At 46.7% G+C, this 18,976-nt stretch overlaps 1 protein-coding gene across 1 annotated transcript in view; it reads left to right on the top strand.

Moving 5' to 3' along the window:
- Positions 1 to 18,976, top strand: part of JAKMIP2 (janus kinase and microtubule interacting protein 2) — a 178,144-nt gene that overhangs the window by 125,906 nt on the left and 33,262 nt on the right. Inside the window, exons 9-14 of the mRNA XM_075344611.1 lie at positions 12,359 to 12,415; positions 13,137 to 13,256; positions 13,976 to 14,104; positions 14,381 to 14,464; positions 14,593 to 14,655; positions 18,371 to 18,469. Coding sequence (XP_075200726.1) covers positions 12,359 to 12,415; positions 13,137 to 13,256; positions 13,976 to 14,104; positions 14,381 to 14,464; positions 14,593 to 14,655; positions 18,371 to 18,469 — 552 coding nt within the window. The remainder of the gene's footprint in view (positions 1 to 12,358; positions 12,416 to 13,136; positions 13,257 to 13,975; positions 14,105 to 14,380; positions 14,465 to 14,592; positions 14,656 to 18,370; positions 18,470 to 18,976) is intronic.

The raw sequence follows: 18,976 nt of genomic DNA, 5'->3' as shown, positions 1-18,976 counted from the left end.
TTGCACTGTAAATAAACACCATCACTCCTCTAAATATTATATAGATATTTACACCATAAAGGGGGATTATTGTCATTTAATTGTGAGTTTAACATAGAGTTACATTTCTGACAATTAATAAATATATTAGCTGGGAGATCTCTGTATATATTTTTTAAAATATCCAAAATTGATAGGGAATCAAACATTTTTAATCCCCACTATATAGTATATCCATATTATGTAAAGTGAGTGTCGCTGTTCACGTAAGTCTACCAGAAGTCTTCTGATAATCTTAAAGTTCAGAAACCATTAGTGTAATGACTAGAATTAGTGCAGAGCAAGTGTGCTTGGCTCTATACTCGATTGAGCATTGGGGTGCTCGGGTACTCGCGGAGTTCAGCCGAGTATCGCGGGTGCTCGGATATTTCGTCCGTACAACAACAACCCCAACACACAGGCACCCCAGGGAGAGAGCCATTTGCAGTCTCTGAATGGCTCTCACTACGGATAAAGTCACATTTTGGATATAGTATATGCCCCCCAAAAAAAACTTGCTCTCCCTCCCATCGGAAATTATCTGTTTATGGCTTTCTGAATGTGGGTGGAAACTCAAACTGTCCAATTATAGTCTTCCATTATACTCACTACTCGCGTCGAGCTCATCCGAGCGTCTGACCAGCTTGAGTCAATTAATGAGCACTCGAGCATTTTACTACTCGCCCATCACTCACTAGAATCTTTAATATCACTTCTGATATCAATTAAGATTCACGGCTCGTTTTATTTTCTGATTCAGTATTATTGAACTGTCTATTAATATTGAATTAGGATGCTTACATGCAGCAACTGAATCTGACAAATCTGACTTGTACTGAAGAGAAATAGTTTACCGTAACTAATAAAGGGCTATACAGATATTACTATTCACCTAGTTAGGGTCAGGCTAAGCATTGGGGCTCATTCAGACGCACATCGGTCTGAGCACGAATCGCAAAGCGCATGGACCGACCGCAGGTATCTGAACCTGAGCATCACAATGTCATATAACTCTTTGAGGCTGTGACACTTGAGACAGGAGTGCCATGGCCTGTCAGTGCATTGCTGCCTAAACTCAGAACGATGTACATGTACATCTGCATACGCCCTTGGGGCTGAATTAACTTATTAGATGCAGTTGTATGCAATAATAATAATAATGATAATAATATACAGCTCAATAATACTGAGTAAGAAAATAATTACGAACTGTGAATCTTGATTGATCTCAGCAGTGATATTAAATAGGTTGTACACTACTTGGACAACCTTTTCTCATAGATCATGTACGCCCCCTAAGAAAAAAGCCTATACTCACCTCCGGTGCCAGAGCGGTTGCAGTGGTATTGGAACCTGCATTCCTGGGGCCCACATGACATTGCTATGATACACGAGCCCCTCGTCCAATCAGGGTCAGCTTCCTTCTCCCTGCCTTCAGACATGTAAGTAATTAACAGGAAGTGAGTGCAGCTGCGGCTGCACTCACTTCCTGTTTATTACCTAACTATCCGAAGGTGGGGAGAAGGAAGCTGACGCTGACTGGATGAGGGGCTCACGTATCATAGCAATGTCATGTGGGCCCCGGAAATGAAGGTTTCAATACCGCTGCAACCGCTCTGGAACCGGAGGTGAGTATAAGAATTTTTATTTTTATGGAGGAGAACATAAACAATGAGAAAAGGTTGTCCAAGTAGTGGGCAACCCATATAATGATTCTAGTCGTTACACTGATGGTCTCAGAATTGTAAGAGATTGTAAGATTTCTATTAGACTAATATGAACAGAAATTCTCCCTTTACAAATAGATATAATATATGGAGGGATTGAATATGTTTGCTTACCTGTCAATTTTGGACATTTTAATAAATAAGCACAGGGGGTCAGCTGCCTAATAGATATAATAATTGTCAGAAATGGGAGGTAGAATTTCATTTTCTTCTCTGTTACACTCACAATTAAATTTCAATAAATCCCACCTTCAGGACCTGAGCAATCTGTGCAATCTTTAGAGGAAAGACAGTATCTATTACTACAGTGCATTTTGGGACGATAGAATAATTATGCACTTAGTCACATTTGTTTTTCAAGTAAAGGTCTCTATTTTAGTCTCATGTAGCTGGTGTAGTTGGTAACTCACCATATACAGAATGGTTAGCTTGAATCTGGCTAATGTGTGTTTAGAACTCAATGATATATAAACTAAACCAGAGATTAAGGGAATCTGGCAGCAGGATATTTGTTAGGGCCGGGTGGACGGGCAGACCCAGGAGGTGGATCCACTGGGCCGGACACCTCACTGAAGGCAAGGGGTCCGGTAGCCGGAGCACTACAGGTAGCAGGACAGTCCGTTCAAAGGAGTGGAGAAGTCCCTGGGACCACGGAGTCACCGAAGGTAGTCCGGGTGACGGAGCTCAGGTTCAGAGGCCGAGATGTTGTCAGGCAGAGTCCGAAACCGATGGAGCGAGAAGACGGGTCACCACAGGGATCAGAGATGGTATGGACTGACAAGATGGCTGACAGTCACCGTTCGGGGTTCGGGAATCGTCAGGACCGGATGGCAAGGCAGGAGCGGCTCTAGGAGAGAGAGAGGTAAGTATACTGCAAGACACAAGGAGACCTGACTCCTAGCTTAGCAAGACACGAAGAACAGGCCCCGCCCACTTGGAAAGGATCCCCCTATATACCCTGTACCTGATTGTTCAATATCCTGTTAGAGGACACCGGCCCTTTAAGAGAGGGTCAATGACCGCGCGCGCGCCCTAATGCGCATGCGCGAGGCCCGGGTGCCAGAAGCCATAGCAGGAAGCGGTGAGCAGGAGGCAGGAGAGCCGGGCTGGGGCCGGGTTGCCGACGGGCGCCGGGAGCGGGGACCGGGCTGCCTGGGGACCGCAGGCGATGGAGCAGGAAGGCTGAGGAGCGGGGGACCGGGAAGCCTGGCACGGGAGCGGCGGAGCGCCACCGGAGAGCGGGGAAGCGTGGCAGGGGAGCCGGTAAGCATGGCAGGAGAGCCGGGGAGCCTAGCAGGGGAGCCGGGGAGCGTGACAGTACCCCCTCCCCCATGCCCCCCTCCCCGCAACCGGGACAGGAAGGCACGTATCAGAGGAGTACCCACATTCTCCCGGGGTTCCCAGGACCTATCTTCAGGACCATACCCCGCCCAGTCCACCAGGAAGAACTGTCAGCCCCGTACGGTTTTCATGGCCACGATATCCCTTACCGCATAGATGTCATCATCAGCAATAGGAGGAGGAGCAGAACTGGCAGCAGCGGAGAAGGGTCCAAGGACAACCGGCTTGAGCAGGGAGACGTGGAAGGAGTTGGGTATTCTCATCGTGGCCGGGAGCTGCAGCTTGTAGGAGACCTCATTTATTTTGCTGAGGGCTTTAAACGGCCCGATATAGCGAGGACCCAGCTTGTATGATGGTAGCTTCAATCGGACGTACTTAGAAGCAAGCCAGACCAGATCTCCTGGAGAGAAACACGGAGGATCCAGACGCCTCTTGTCTGCGTGTCTCTTTATCCGAAGGGAAGCACGTCCAAGGGACGCCTTGACAGAGTCCCAAATTGTTGAAAAGTCACAGACTACAGCATCAGCAGCAGGGACATCCGAGGAAGAGGATACAGGTAATGGGACGGAAGGCTGAAGTCCGTAAACGACATGGAAGGGAGAGCTGGAGGAGGACTCACTGACGTGGTGGTTATGGGAGAATTCAGCCCAAGGAAGAAGCGTGGACCAGTCGTCGTGATGGGCGTTGACGTAGTGATGTAAGAAGGAGGTCAAGATCTGATTGACTCGTTCCACTTGGCCATTCGACTGAGGATGGTAGGCTGAAGAAAAGTCCAGAGTCACTCCCAGATGTTTGCAGAGAGCCCTCCAGAAGCGGGAGGTGAACTGAGTTCCTCTGTCGGACACAATGTGTGATGGAAAGCCATGCAACCGGAAGATGTGCTGTATGTAAGCGTCAGCGAGTTCCTGGGCAGAGGGCAGTCCAGCCATAGGGACGAAATGAGCCATTTTGGAGAACCGATCCACCACGACCCATATGACAGTGTGTCCGGAGGACAGGGGCAAGTCCGTAATAAAGTCCATTGCAATGTGTTGCCACGGAACGGAGGGTATAGGCAGAGGCAGAAGACGGCCATATGGCAGGTGTTTAGGCATCTTGTTCCTGGCACAAGAGGAGCAGGCTGAGACAAAAGAAGCGACGTCCGTGCGAAGGGATGGCCACCAGTAGTGACGTACAATTATACTCCATGTTTTCTTCTGACCAGCATGGCCGGCTATTTTCGAGGCATGGCCCCAGTGCAACACTTTTTGCCTGTCCGTCTCAGAGACATAGGTCTTCCCGGGCGGTATCTGGGCCAGGGTGACAGGGGCCACCGGAATGATTTTACTAGGGCAGATGATGGGCTGTGATGTCTCCTCATCCTGCTCCATGGGCATGAATGACCTGGACAAGGCATCTGCTCATACATTCTTGTCCGCGGGTCGAAAATGGAGCTGAAAATCGAACCTGGCAAAGAACAAGGACCACCTGGCATGCCGTGGGTTCAGTCGCTGAGCGGACCGCAGGTATTCCAGGTTCTTGTGGTCCGTGTAAATGATCACGGGGTACACTGCTCCCTCCAGAAGGTAGCGCCATTCCTCCAGAGCCAGTTTGACTGCTAATAGCTCTCGGTCACCGATGGTGTAGTTGCGTTCAGGCGCTGAGAAGCTCTTGGAGTAGAAACCGCAAGTAACCATCTTCCCGGAGGAGGACTTCTGCATGAGCACTGCTCCGGCTCCCGAGGAGGAGGCATCCACCTCCAAGGTGAACTGTCGGTTTAACTCAGGACGGTGGAGCACAGGGGAGGAAGCAAATGCCCGTTTCAGGGAGCAAAACGCGGCGTGACCAGTCCTTTGGATTAGCCCCCTTCTTGGTCAAGGCGGAGAGAGGCGCAGTCAGAGCAGAGAAGTGAGGGATGAACTGACGGTAATAGTTTGCGAATCCCAGAAAGCGTTGGATTGCCTTCAGTCCGGAAGGAGGGGGCCAGTTGAGAATGGAAGAGACCTTCTCCGGGTCCATCTGCAGACCAGTATCGGAGATTACGTAACCCAGGAAGGGAAGAGAAGACTGCTCGAAGACACACTTCTCGTACTTGGCGTATAGACGATTCTCTCTCAGTCTTTGTAGTACCAGCTGCACGTTCTCTCTGTGGGTCTGGAGGTCAGGTGAGAAGACCAGGATGTCATCCAGATACACCACCACACAGATGTAGAGAAGGTCCCGGAACACGTCATTCACCAATTCCTGAAAGACTGCTGGTGCGTTACACAGGCCGAAGGGCATCACACAGTATTCATAGTGCCCATCGCGAGTATTGAATGCGGTCTTCCATTCGTCCCCAGAGCGGATGCGGACCAGGTTGTAGGCACCCCGAAGATCCAACTTGGTAAATACACAAGCTCCTCTAAGCCGATCAAACAATTCGGGGATGAGCGGCAGGGGGTATTTATTTTTCACGGTGATTTGGTTCAATCCCCGGTAGTCAATGCATGGGCGTAGGTCGCCCTCTTTCTTCTTAACGAAGAAGAAGCCTGCTCCAGCAGGAGAGGAGGATCTCCGAATGAATCCCCTTGCCAGGTTCTCTGTGATGTAGGTAGACATGGCCCTTGTTTCAGCAGGAGACAGCGGATATATCCGTCCTCGAGGTGGTGTAGTTCCCGGGAGTAGGTCGATGGCACAGTCGTAAGGACGATGTGGCGGCAGTACCTCTGACTCCTTTTTATCAAAGACGTCCGCGAAGGACCAATAGGCCGAGGGCAGTCCCGGTAGGGACTCCGGAACCGGAGGTCGTCGGATGGGCTGTATAGTCTTCAAACAATTCTCGTGGCAAGAGGAGCCCCATCGGGTGATTTCACCAGTACCCCAGCTGACTGACGGTTCGTGTGTCCGTAACCAGGGGAGTCCCAGCAGGATTTGATGAGACATGTGTGGGAGGACGTAGAGAGCGATGTTCTCGGTGTGCAGGGCACCGATACGTAGTTCCACCGGCTTGGTGATCCACGAGATGGTGTTAGAGAGGGGTCTCCCATCTACCGAGGCAATCACGAGGGGTTTGTCGAGTGGAGTAACAGACACCTGGTACTTGTCCACCGTGGCCTGCTGGATGAAATTGCCTGCTGCCCCGGAATCGAGGTACGCCTCGGCCGTGAACCGCGTCTCTCCCGTTGTTACTTGAACAGTCCACGTAACCGGGTCTGAGAGAGTCCCAGCACCTAGGGTGGCCTCTCCTACCAACCCTAGGCTTTGGAGTTTCTGGACAGGAACGTAGCAGGTGTGTGCCCTCTCCGCAGTAGAAGCAGAGGCCCTTGGCGAGCCGTTCTGCTCGGCGTTGTTCAGACTGCCGCAAACGGTCGATCTGCATGGGCTCGTGGACAGAGACACCAGACGACGCTGACTGAAGTACGGCGGGCTTCTGAGGAGGAGAGGAATGCCGTATCGGATGTCTCTCACGGGACACCTCTTTGGATCGTTCCTGGAATCTGAGGTCCACGCGGGTGGCTAGTGCGATCAGGGCATCCAGGGTGGAAGGCACATCGCGGCCTGCCAGCTCGTCCTTAATACGACTGGAGAGTCCTTCCCAGAAGGCGGCGGTGAGGGCTTCATTGTTCCAGCCCAATTCTGAGGCCAAAGTGCGGAAGCGGATGGCATACTGCCCCACCGTCATGGTCCCCTGATGTAGCCTGAGGAGTGATGAGGCGGATGCGGCGGCACGGCCGGGTTCGTCGAAGGTGGTTCTAAATGCCTGCAGGAAGTCCTGGATGTTAGTGGTTACAGGATCCTCCTTTTCCCACAAGGGGTTCATCCAGGCCAGTGCCTCACCCTCTAGATGGGACATCACAAACGCCACCTTGGCTTGGTCGGAGGCAAACAGGTGCGGAAGCAGCTTGAAATGGAGGGAGCACTGGTTTAAGAATCCTCTGCAGGTCTTGGGATCTCCGGCATATCGAGGTGGAGAGGCCAAGCAAAGTTTAGATGCTTCCGAGAGAGCCGCCACGGGAGCCGTGACCGTGGACTGTGCAGTGGTAACCTGAGATGCCAGGGACGTGGCAGATGCTTGCAGCGTGTGCAGGCGGGTATCCACTGAGGTCATGAAGGCCAGCATGCGGGACTGAGTCTCGCGCTGACGTCCGAGTTCCAGCTGCAGGGTGCCCAGCTGGGCCGCTAGTGCTTCGGCGGGATCCATGGCCTGTTCTTACTGTTAGGGCCGGGTGGACGGGCAGACCCAGGAGGTGGATCCACTGGGCCGGACACCTCACTGAAGGCAAGGGGTCCGGTAGCCGGAGCACTACAGGTAGCAGGACAGTCCGTTCAAAGGAGTGGAGAAGTCCCTGGGACCACGGAGTCACCGAAGGTAGTCCGGGTGACGGAGCTCAGGTTCGGAGGCCGAGATGTTGTCAGGCAGAGTCCGAAACCGATGGAGCGAGAAGACGGGTCACCACAGGGATCAGAGATGGTATGGACTGACGAGATGGCTGACAGTCACCGTTCGGGGTTCGGGAATCGTCAGGACCGGATGGCAAGGCAGGAGCGGCTCTAGGAGAGAGAGAGGTAAGTATACTGCAAGACACAAGGAGACCTGACTCCTAGCTTAGCAAGACACAAAGAACAGGCCCCGCCCACTTGGAAAGGATCCCCCTATATACCCTGTACCTGATTGTTCAATATCCTGTTAGAGGACACTGGCCCTTTAAGAGAGGGTCAATGACCGCGCGCGCGCCCTAATGCGCATGCGCGAGGCCCTGGTGCCAGAAGCCATAGCAGGAAGCGGTGAGCAGGAGGCAGGAGAGCCGGGCTGGGGCCGGGTTGCCGACGGGCGCCGGGAGCGGGGACCGGGCTGCCTGGGGACCGCAGGCGATGGAGCAAGAAGGCTGAGGAGCGGGGGACCGGGAAGCCTGGCACGGGAGCGGCGGAGCGCCACCGGAGAGCGGGGAAGCGTGGCAGGGGAGCCGGTAAGCATGGCAGGAGAGCCGAGGAGCCTAGCAGGGGAGCCGGGGAGCGTGACAAAATTGCAATGTAAACTGAGGACAGCATGCTGCAAGGTTTAAAAAAGAAAAACAACTGTGCTCCTCTTATCTGAGTGAAAAAACAATCACTGATCTCGGGGAGACCAGCCAGAGAAAACACTGCCGGCAGCCAGCGAGGGCGCTCACGACAGTGAAATCCTAGGTACATTGCCCCCTGGGAAATATGCAAATCAAAAAAGTCAGTAGAGCTTCTGTTAGGAGTCTCAACACAGAAACCAGCCAGATATCCCTCCGGGAAGGACCCAGCCAAGGGGTGGCTCTTTTTAGGAGACCACCATAACCACCATATTAAGTGGCCCTTTTAGTCAATATACAACTTTTTGACAAGTTTAAAGATATGACAAGGGAAATACCAAGGCCAGGTATCCATCCACAGACAGCTGTTTCAGGGTATTGCCCCTCATCAGTGTGGAGTAGGATTCTGGCCAGGTGGGAGCAATGCCTAGTAGACCAACAAGACAAAACAATCACTGATCTAAGGGAGACCAGCCAGAGAACACACTGCTGGCAGCCAACGAGGGCGCTCAAGACAGTGAAATCCTAGGTACATTGCCCCCTGGGAAATATGCAAGTCAAAAAAGTCAGTGGAGCCTCTGTTAGGAGTCTCAACACAGAAACCAGCCAGATATCCCTCCGGGAAGGACCCAAGGTGAAGGGAAGGTGGTTCTTTTTAGGAGAGCACCATAACCACCATATTAAGTGTCATATCTTTAAACTTGTGAAAATGTTGGATATTGACTAAAAGGGCCACTTAATATGGTGGTTATGGTGGTCTCCTAAAAATAGTCACCCCTTGGCTGGGTCCTTCCCGGAGGAATATCTGGCTGGTTTATGTGTTGAGACTCCTAACAGAGGCTCCACTAACTTTTTTGATTTGCCTCTTATCTGTGTGTGAGCTATTGTTTACCTAAACTAAAGGTTTATTAATCTGTGATTAGCATTAGAGGACTATGAAATGGTGTGTCATGTTGTCCAGCTCACCCCCTGCTGTGATTGACATCTCACAGTCAATGCACAATCTCTGTTGAGAGCCTGGTGTGGACAGGACAGCTCATAGCTCAGCTAAACTCAATTCTTTGATAATGTCAGAATGGCTGAACCCAGTAATCTAAGTTAAAAATGGTTAGAGTCAGAATCTCTTTCTTGAAACATGATGCTCTTAAGGCCGCTTCTCACGCTGCATCATCGCTCAAGCGATCTCATTGGGGTCACAGAATTTGTGACGCACATCCAGTCGCTTTAGAGATGCCGTTGCATGTGACACCTATGAGCGATTTTGCATCGTCGCAAAAATGTGCAAAATCGCTCATCGGTGACATGGGGGTCCATTCTCAAATATAGTTGCTGCTGCAGTAACGATGCAGTTCGTCGTTCCTGCGGCAGCACACATCGCTCCGTGTGACACTGCAGGAACGAGGAACCTCTCCTTACCTGCTTCCCGCCCGCACTGCGGAAGGAAGGAGGTGGGCGGGATGTTCGTCCCGCTCATCTACGACCCTCCGCTTTTATTGGGCAGCGGTTCAGTGACGCTGCTGTGACGTCGCTGTGACGCTGAACGAACCGCCCCCCTTAGAAAGGAGGCAGTTCGCCGGTCACAGCGACGTCGCAGGGCAGATTAGTAGTGTGACAGGTCCGCGCGATGTTGTGCGCCACGGGCAGCGATTTGCCCGTGTCGCACAACCGATGGGGGCGGGTACCCACGCTAGCGATATCGGTCACGATATCGAAGCGTGTAAAGCGGCCTTTAGATGAAGTAGCAAAAACCTGCTGACACATTTCCTTTAAGTGGTAAGTAACATGGATGGACTGGGAGGTATATACCTTCTTTTTATTCATTTTTTTTTCTTTATGGTGGTCAAATGTTATTTATTTTACTTTTTTATTTCATGTTTTTTATTACTAGCTTGACATTGTAGTTTTACTACATTTTATATGGCTGGTATAATATATACAGTATATAATACTGTGCAAACCTTTTTGGTAGAATAAGAAATAGAATGCTTTAACATAAAAGGGTGGTAGAAGTTTATTTTAATGAATTAACTAAATATAAAGTATATGAAGACAAGTCTATATCAAATAATTATTTATAGTGACCACCCTTTGCTTTGAAATCAGGATCAAAGCATCAATTCTTCTAGATAGACGTGTAATACAGCAATAATACCTAAAAAATAACTTTTATTAGTTCCTCTAAAAATAGGGAAGGATCACCTTGCCTATGCATAAAAAATATTCAGCTTTAGGGTTAAACGTATTGCAAAATCCTCCATAGCAATAGGGGGACTAGCATACCCTGTATATATGCAGTAACACCTAAATGTCAATTGGTGCTGGCAGATAACTATTTAACCAAGATGTCCAAGATTTTTCACACAACTGCTCACTCAGACTCTGTCCACAGATCGGCAGCAGTGTTAATTACATCCAATATTACCCTCCAGTTGCTAATAGGAGGTTTTTTTTATATAATGACCATAATACCCACAGGTGTTTGGTCAGAAGGAACAATATTCCTCACATCCGGTTAAAAGATTAGCAATATCCAGGAATTCAGATAGTCAAGTTGTTAACCTGGTATTGTCTGAAAGGGAACAATCTCACCCATTTGCTGGTGTCTTGTCTCCCAAGTGGTCAGTTCGTCCTCATATTCGGCGTTTTCCAAAAGACCCTCACCAAACAGGTCTAGGACCCCTTATGAATGGACTCACTGTCCTCTCCCAGAAACTCCTTCTCCCTTCTCCCGACGCGTTTCTTATACACCATTCATCAGGGGAGCATTAAGGAGATAACCTATACTGGGTTATTCAGACGGTGACAGCGCATGTCCTATTAGCTAATAGATCTCAGATCTTATGTGAATATTATATATTGTTCTGTTGTTCATTTTGGGCCATGAAGCTAAATATGGTTTAATCTATATTTTAAAGATAACCTATCACCAAGTCAAAAGTGGCCAAGTTTTGTTCTTAAGTTATTTCCACTGCTTCTTAGAGAATTCCATTTTTTGTCTTTTTTTTCTGGCCTTTTCAAGCAGGCGATGTTCATAGGATTACCATGAAAGTGTCTTTACAGGGCTTTGCATTATTTTACTGTGAACAATGCCTTCTTGGTAAAGATCATACAATTAACACTGAATAAAAATGCCCATATCTTTGGGATTGTATGTCGAATTTAAAAAACAAATAAACAAACAAAACAACAGAATACTCAGGGAAACAGCGGGGATAAAGAGCAAAAACTGTCCTCTGGTGACAGGTTCTCTCTAAGACCAGTCTATTTTTTTAGTATATTGCAGCAAGACATTCACATTAAATGTACTGACTAGTGATGAGTGAGCACTACCATTGTCGGGTGATTTGCATTCGTAACGAGCAGTTGGATGCTTGGATGGGCGCGACTCGAGTACCCAAGTATAATGGAAGTCAATGGGGGACTCGAGCATTTTTCCAGAAGATCTCCTGGAAAGATTCTTGAGTTCCCCATTGACTTTCATTATACTTGGGTACTCGAGTCGCGCCCATCCAAGCATCCAACTGCTTGTTATGAGTACCGAGCACCCAAGCATGACAGTGTTCTCTCATCAATAGTTATGAGTACCGAGCATACGAGCATGGTAGTGTTCTCTCATCACTAGTTATAAGTACCGAGCATATGAGCACGGTAGTCCTCGCTCATCACTAGTAGTGAGCATTCACATTTTTATTGAGATATCACTTGACCAGTTGCATATTCCACCCATTGCTCGGCTTACCCACAGATATCCTGTATTCACTACTTGACAGTATTTGCAAATGTCCGCTGAAAAATATGCCACAAATACTGGAATGTTGGCAGGAAAATCGCTGTGTAAAATGCTTACATTTTTGTTTTTGCTTTTTTGACATGCTTCTTGATGCATTTTGTTCCCATTCATATGAATGGATGAAAAACACTTACAAATTGACATATTGCAGATTTGAAAGAGGTTCAAGTCTGGAAGGAAAAAATAAGCAGCATGTGCATGAGATTTCAGGAATCTCATTTAGTTTGCTGACACTGTAAGACAGCGTTTTTTCGCTGCAAACAATATGTGGGGAAAAAGCGCAGAAAATACAAAGTACAAATGGAACGTGAGAAAAACCCTTACTACTCAGTAGGCATCATGAAGAGGGTGAGCATGAAGGATAATAAGACAAAAGAAACACTATTTTTTATTTTCTTTATCAATGCTTTTATTAATTTAGTGTACATATCCACGTTAATACATCTGTTATTAATTTATTTTAGGATAGAGAAAAACTTATTAGACGAAAAAAACATAAAAGAAGTTCGAAGCCTATAAAGGTAAATATGATGACAATTTCTAATGAAATATATATATGGAATTCTAATAAACATAACTATTAGTATGAGCTGATCTATTATTTAGAATATGTGTGACCCATACACTCAAATAGTGAGAGACCCTTGGCCATCATCACTGTTCTCTCATCACCCATCATTTGCATCACTAGAAACCAGTAAATAAGGAAGATAAGGAGACTACATTATTTTGAGCTGCACAAGAGAACACTTGAGAATTCCCCTTTTAGGGGTTGTGATTTAATCTTTATATACAAGTAGGGTTCTGTTAAACCGGGCAGTGAATAATGAGAGGCAGTTGGCCTTATCCTCTGGCAATTATACCACCCATGGTGCCCTGCTGATGAATCCAAGTGTGGGAATAACTATGGAAATGAAGGAGGTTTTACTGTTAGAACTTGGAGAACCCATGTCTACGAGTAATATCAAGGGCATCTGAATATTGTAAAGAGGATTTTACCAAGTAGAACGCCTTCTATCAACTGGAGGATGGATAGAGCTAACCCCTTCTATTAGATGAAGGATAGATAAAGCTGTGTAAAGAGAGGCTCTTGCTCTGAAGGACTCAGCACCATGTGTATTTTGGTCGCTAATTGATTTGTGACCACCCACATTTTTTTTGTACATGGAATGCAGTATGCTTCCTGGCAATGAATTGTACTTTCCCACTGGATAAGTTGGTTATTATTCCTATTTATTACAGAGACACCTGGTAGACACTGTATTTGGATATGATGATGACTCCATGGATTCTGAAACATCATCGGTAGCTTCCTATCGAACCGACAGAACGCCAGCGACGCCTGATGATGATTTAGATGAGGTTAGTAATATTACTAAAGTTCTTTACAATGTCCCCAGGTGAACTGTCACCCTAGGAGTATGTTCACAAATTCAGTAATTGCTGTGAATTCCTCAACCTAAATCTACAGTAATTTACAGTGCTATATAAGCGGATAGGGTTTTTAAAACCTCCTTCACAAGTTGTGGAATAAATATCCGCACGTAATTTCTTGTGTGGATTTTTACCGTGGATTTAGCCCTATAAAACATTTTGTAACAAAATACACATACACAACAAACTACACAACACATGCGCTTTCACACAGAACAAATATGCAACTGAAAATTGCAGGAATCAGTTTTCTTTCTGCATAGACAGATTAGTCTGACATCCAGTATAATTGGTGTGTCAGTGGTCATATAGATACATATATTCAGTAATATCCAAATATTGCAATTACTCTCCCAAAAGACCATCTCTTGAGAAGATCATCCGGTTATCCATACCAGATCAGTTGTGATAGATTTTCCCTTCCGCCATATATTATGCAGCCATGTCCGGTGAGAAGACCTCCAGGCTAGGTGATTACTTTTTAATGCATAGAGATTACACTGTGAACAAAACTATTTCTAATACATAATTCTTTAATAATCATGCATTGCCTCCTAGTTTTCTTTATTTTAAGATATTTAACCGAATACCACAATGCCCTTTTATGTAGAAACTTCATTCAAATAAATACGTTGTGTCCTTTGTAGAGTTTAGCAGCGGAAGAGTCGGAGCTAAGGTTTCGCCAGTTGACAAAGGAGTATCAGGCGTTGCAAAGGGCTTATGCTTTGCTCCAAGAACATACCGGCAGCATTATTGATGCAGAGAAAGAAGCAAAGGTAAGCGAGTATCAAGTATAATAAAATATAATACTTGTTTCAATATCTAATTAGGTTAGGCCCACAGGAAATGATGTAGACCTGTGGTCGCCAAGCTGTAGGTCTTCATATCAAAACAAGGGTGGACATGGCTTCCCCTTTAGTTCCTTTTAAGTGGGGACTTTTACCTATTCCAACAATAGCTAAAACATTTACATTCTCAGTATATTTTAGTTCTCTTATTTCATTTGGTTATGATTGGACATAAAATGACACAATATACATAACGTTTGGCAGATTCAGGAACAGATGCAAACAGAGGCCCTTCGCTATAAAGCCAAAATCGAAGATCTTGAAAAGGCTTTGTCAGAAAGGGGACAGGTAAATGACAAAGATATTTGTTACTTTTCTCTACTGCATGACCATATTGTCAATAGTGGAAACTAAGATATCATTTTATCCTTAGTGAGCATGAGAATAAATCTAATAACTGTGCTTTCTGTTTGTAGGATTCCCACTGGGTGGAAGAAAAACAACTTTTTATAAGACGAAACCAGGAATTAATAGAAAAGGTAATGTAGTATATGGTACTGTACTTGTGACACCGTGTCAAGTCATGTCATTAAACCCTACTGTGAGCTTGGTAGTAATGAAGAGGTGAAGACATGTAAACACAATACAAAATTCAGGAAATCTATAGAAAAGATTGCATGTTAAAGGGAACCTGTCATGTCACCGAACACTATTAACCAGCAGATTAAGGGTTAATCTGCAGTCATGTAGCTGCCATAATGTAAGCGCGGCTACTGCCTTAGATTCTTGGTCATAGAGACGCAGCCGGTATAGCTTAGCGCTCAGTACTTAGTAAGCGGCGCCTGTAATCGCGCGCCAAAACTGATGCACTGTAGAGCCAGCTGTCATTAACTGCCAGGGTGTGGTTACAGCCGCTGCTCACTATGTACTGAGCGGTTCGCTGCACCGGCCACGTCTCTATGAGTGAAAGCCGGAGGCTGCCAGGAGGAATAATGTTCATTTTCTCCCAATAGCCTCTCTCTTACAGGGCTGCGGTTGCATGTCTTTAGAATGTTAGATTAACCCCATATCTGCAGGTTAAAGGCATTTGGGAACATGACCGGTTCCCTTTAAATATACATACATGCACAATAATATTTATTAGCCATACTATATCATTAGAACCATGAGTTGAACCCATTTGGTATTCTAACTACTGTATACTGTGTAAGACATTTCTCATCCATTTGCAATGTGCTACTAAATGTCAGGGTGTTAAAAGTGATAGCTTTATCCCTTTAAGGTTATGCTCACAAGGCAATCTTTTGGTCAGTATTTCATATCAGTTTGTAACGGGGGCAGGGGGTGCCTCAGGGGTTGTAGTCGCGGTCTCCCGCCCAGGGGGCGGCAGGCTGACCCCCGGCCCGGCCGTCACTGTTAAAACGGAGGTGTTGTTTGTGGGGCAGAGTGTGGGTGGCAGGGACGCGTTCGTGCCGGTACCTGAGTTCTCCGTGACGCCGTTTTCCCTCGGCTCGCCAGCCCCTTCATCAGTTACAGAAAAGAGCCACTGAAAGGCAGCTGGTAAACTAAGAAACATTTTATTGAACGAGGCTTCCATTTTCTGTTACACTTCTCAGCAGCAAGTTACTTCAGTACTTCACTTTAACGTTACAGATTACGTTCCTTCCTGACGGTTTCCCCTTTTTGCTGACGGTCACTCTCCTTCACCTGCAGGGGACACTTGTTAACCCCCTAGTAGCTGTACTCTGAACCCTGAATTACTGCAGGGCAGATCTAGCACACACTACCGGTTCCGGATGAGTTCCCACTCCTCTTTACACCTTTTAGCATCAAGTCACATCGGTTTATAGGTTAAACTTCTTGCTGACGGTTTCCTCTTTCCCCGGTAACTTTCCCTCGCCTGCAGGGGACATACGTTAACCCCCTAGTAGCTGCACACTGAACCCTGTTTCACTGTAGGGCAGATCTAGCACACTCTACCGGCTCCGGATAAGTTCTCACCTTTCCACTTCTTTGCCGGGGAACTGCTTCACTTGTTTTCTACGGGCGTTCCCATTTACCTTCACTTCTTTGTCAGGGCACTACCCTTCGCCTGCAGGGGCCACTTGTTATCCCCCTGATAGCTGCACTGCACTGTAGTACACACTACCGGCTTTGGGACTAGTTTTGACTCTTCCACTTCTTCTGCCACTGCACCACTTCCACACTCTGCCCCGTCACCTCAGGCTTCTTTCTCCAGTCCCATCTCACTGCACACTGCTCTGCCTTCAGAGACCTCCCTTCCTTCCCTGCCACTGTTACCAGGGGAACCACTGCTCTACACTGGCACCTAGTGGGGAAACTGTTTAATCACTACAACAACAGGTAACATTTTACCATTAACATTTACAATTTGCCACCATACTACTGTGGCGTCTTCAGGGGGGGAAAAACAGCTCCTTCACTACCAGGGGTCCGACTACCCCTTACAAGTATTTGTAAGCCAAAACCACATGTGAGTAAAAAGTGCTTGTGTTTATTTTATACTTTTGTTCTACTCCTGATATTTGGTTAGAAATACTGACCATAGAAAAATATTGACCATAGATACTGATGTGTGAACGTGGCCCAATGTATTTATATATTCCTATGTAATTTGGGATGATTTGTCACTTTTGGTCACATAATACTAGGATTTGTTATTAATATGTGATTGGACTGATTTCTATGACATAATTATTTTTCTCCTGTGCCCTTACATCCCTGTTATGGCGCCCCCAACTGTTCTTTTGATTCCTTTTCAAATTGACCAGTGCAGGTGAAAATAAATTACTTTTAGTTCAGTGAGTCTTAAGGCCTTGTCACACACACAGATAAATCTGTGGCAGATCTGTGGCAGATCTGTGGCAGATCTGTGGTTGCAGTAAAATTGTGCGCAATCAGTGCCAGGTTTGTGGCTGTGCACAAATGGAACAATATGTCTATGATTTCACTGCAACTACAGATCTGCCAAAGATTTATCTCTGAGTGTGACGGGGCCTTTAGGCTATGTGCCCACGTGTGTGCGCTTTGCACAGCAGCGTAACGTCACTGCATGTGCGCTTCAGAGTGCAGCTGAAAAGCTCCGTTCTGAAGCTTCGGTGACTGCCGATTTCATGCGCTCCGGATGCAACCTCTGCCATAGACAGAGCGGGGGCTGTATGCAAAGCGCACAAAAGAAGTGACATGTCACTTTTTAGAACGCAACGATTTGGCAGCAGCCGAATCACTGCATTCTAATACGCCACGTGGGCATGGATTAGGCACAATCTTCATAGATTGTGCTGGGGACGCAGCACGCATGCAGTTACGCTGCAGTGCAGATCGCAGCGTAACTGCATGAAAATACGCTACGTGGGCACATAGCCTTAAAGGGTGCTTTACACGCTGCGATCTCGCTAACGATATATCGTCGGGGTCACGTCGTTAGTGACGCACATCCGGCGCCGTTTGCGACATCGCAGCGTGTGACACCAAGGAGCGACGATCAACGATCGCAAAATCGTTCAAAATCGATGATCGTTGACACATCGCTCCTTTTCAAAATATTGCTGCTGCCACATTTAAGATGTTGTTCGTCGTTCCTGCGGCATCACACATCGCTATGTGTGACACCACAGGAGCGACGAACATCTCCTTACCTGCGTCCACCGGCAATGCGGAAGGAAGGAGGTGGGCAGGATGTTACGTCCTACTCATCTCCGCCCCTCTGCTTCTATTGGGTGGCCGCTTAGTGACGCTGCAGTGACGTCGCTATGACGCCGAACGCACCTCCCCATTGAAGGAGGGATTTTTGGCGGTCACAGCGACGTCGCTGAAAAGGTATGTGCGTGTGACGCTGCCATAGCGATAATGTTCGCTATGGCAGCGATCACCAAATGTCGAACGAACGACGGGGGCGGGTGCTATCGTGCACAACATCGCTTGCTATCGCTAGCGATGTCGCAGCATGTAAAGCACCCTTTATTGGCTGACCTGTCAGTGTACTGACAGTTTAGAGGCGGAGTGGGACCGAGCATGTGTGACCACTGCGATGAGTGGTCATGACCTTAGGTGGAATCAAAAAAAATAGGGACGCACCATAACAAGAATATACAGCATTATCTAGACACTTGAGCATTTCGGGGATAGTGTAATTTAAAAATAAAAGTTTTTAATGACTTAACAATGAAACATAATATTTTATTGATGAACAAATTACTCTTACTTTGTATTTGTGATTATAAAAACTTTCAGATTGATAAGCTGGAATCTGAAAACAATCGTCTACAACAAGAACTGCAAGATGCTAGAGACCAGAATGAATTGCTGGAATTCCGAAATCTGGAGTTAGAAGTAAGACTGATTCATAAGACAATTTTTAAGGAAGTCTGTCACCCCCAAGGTCAATATTAAATTATCTATACAGTGATATATATATATACTTATATATACAGTTAGGTCCAGAAATATTTGGACAGTGACACAATTTTTGCGAGTTGGGCTCTGCATGCCACCACATTGGATTTGAAATGAAACCTCTACAACAGAATTCAAGTTCAGATTGTAACGTTTAATTTGAAGGTTTGAACAAAAATATCTGATAGAAATTGTAGGAATTGTACACATTTCTTTACAAACACTCCACATTTTAGGAGGTCAAAAGTAATTGGACAAATAAACCAAACCCAAACAAAATATTTTTATTTTCAATATTTTGTTGCGAATCCTTTGGAGGCAATCACTGCCTTAAGTCTGGAACCCATGGACATCACCAAACGCTGGGTTTCCTCCTTCTTAATGCTTTGCCAGGCCTTTACAGCCGCAGCCTTCAGGTCTTGCTTGTTTGTGGGTATTTCCGTC

Source organism: Anomaloglossus baeobatrachus, chromosome 4 (assembly GCF_048569485.1).
Source record: "Anomaloglossus baeobatrachus isolate aAnoBae1 chromosome 4, aAnoBae1.hap1, whole genome shotgun sequence".
In the NCBI taxonomy this organism is placed as follows: Eukaryota; Metazoa; Chordata; class Amphibia; order Anura; family Aromobatidae; genus Anomaloglossus; species Anomaloglossus baeobatrachus.
The sequence above is the reverse complement of the archived record's forward strand: the minus strand, read 5'-3'. Positions and strand labels throughout refer to the sequence as shown.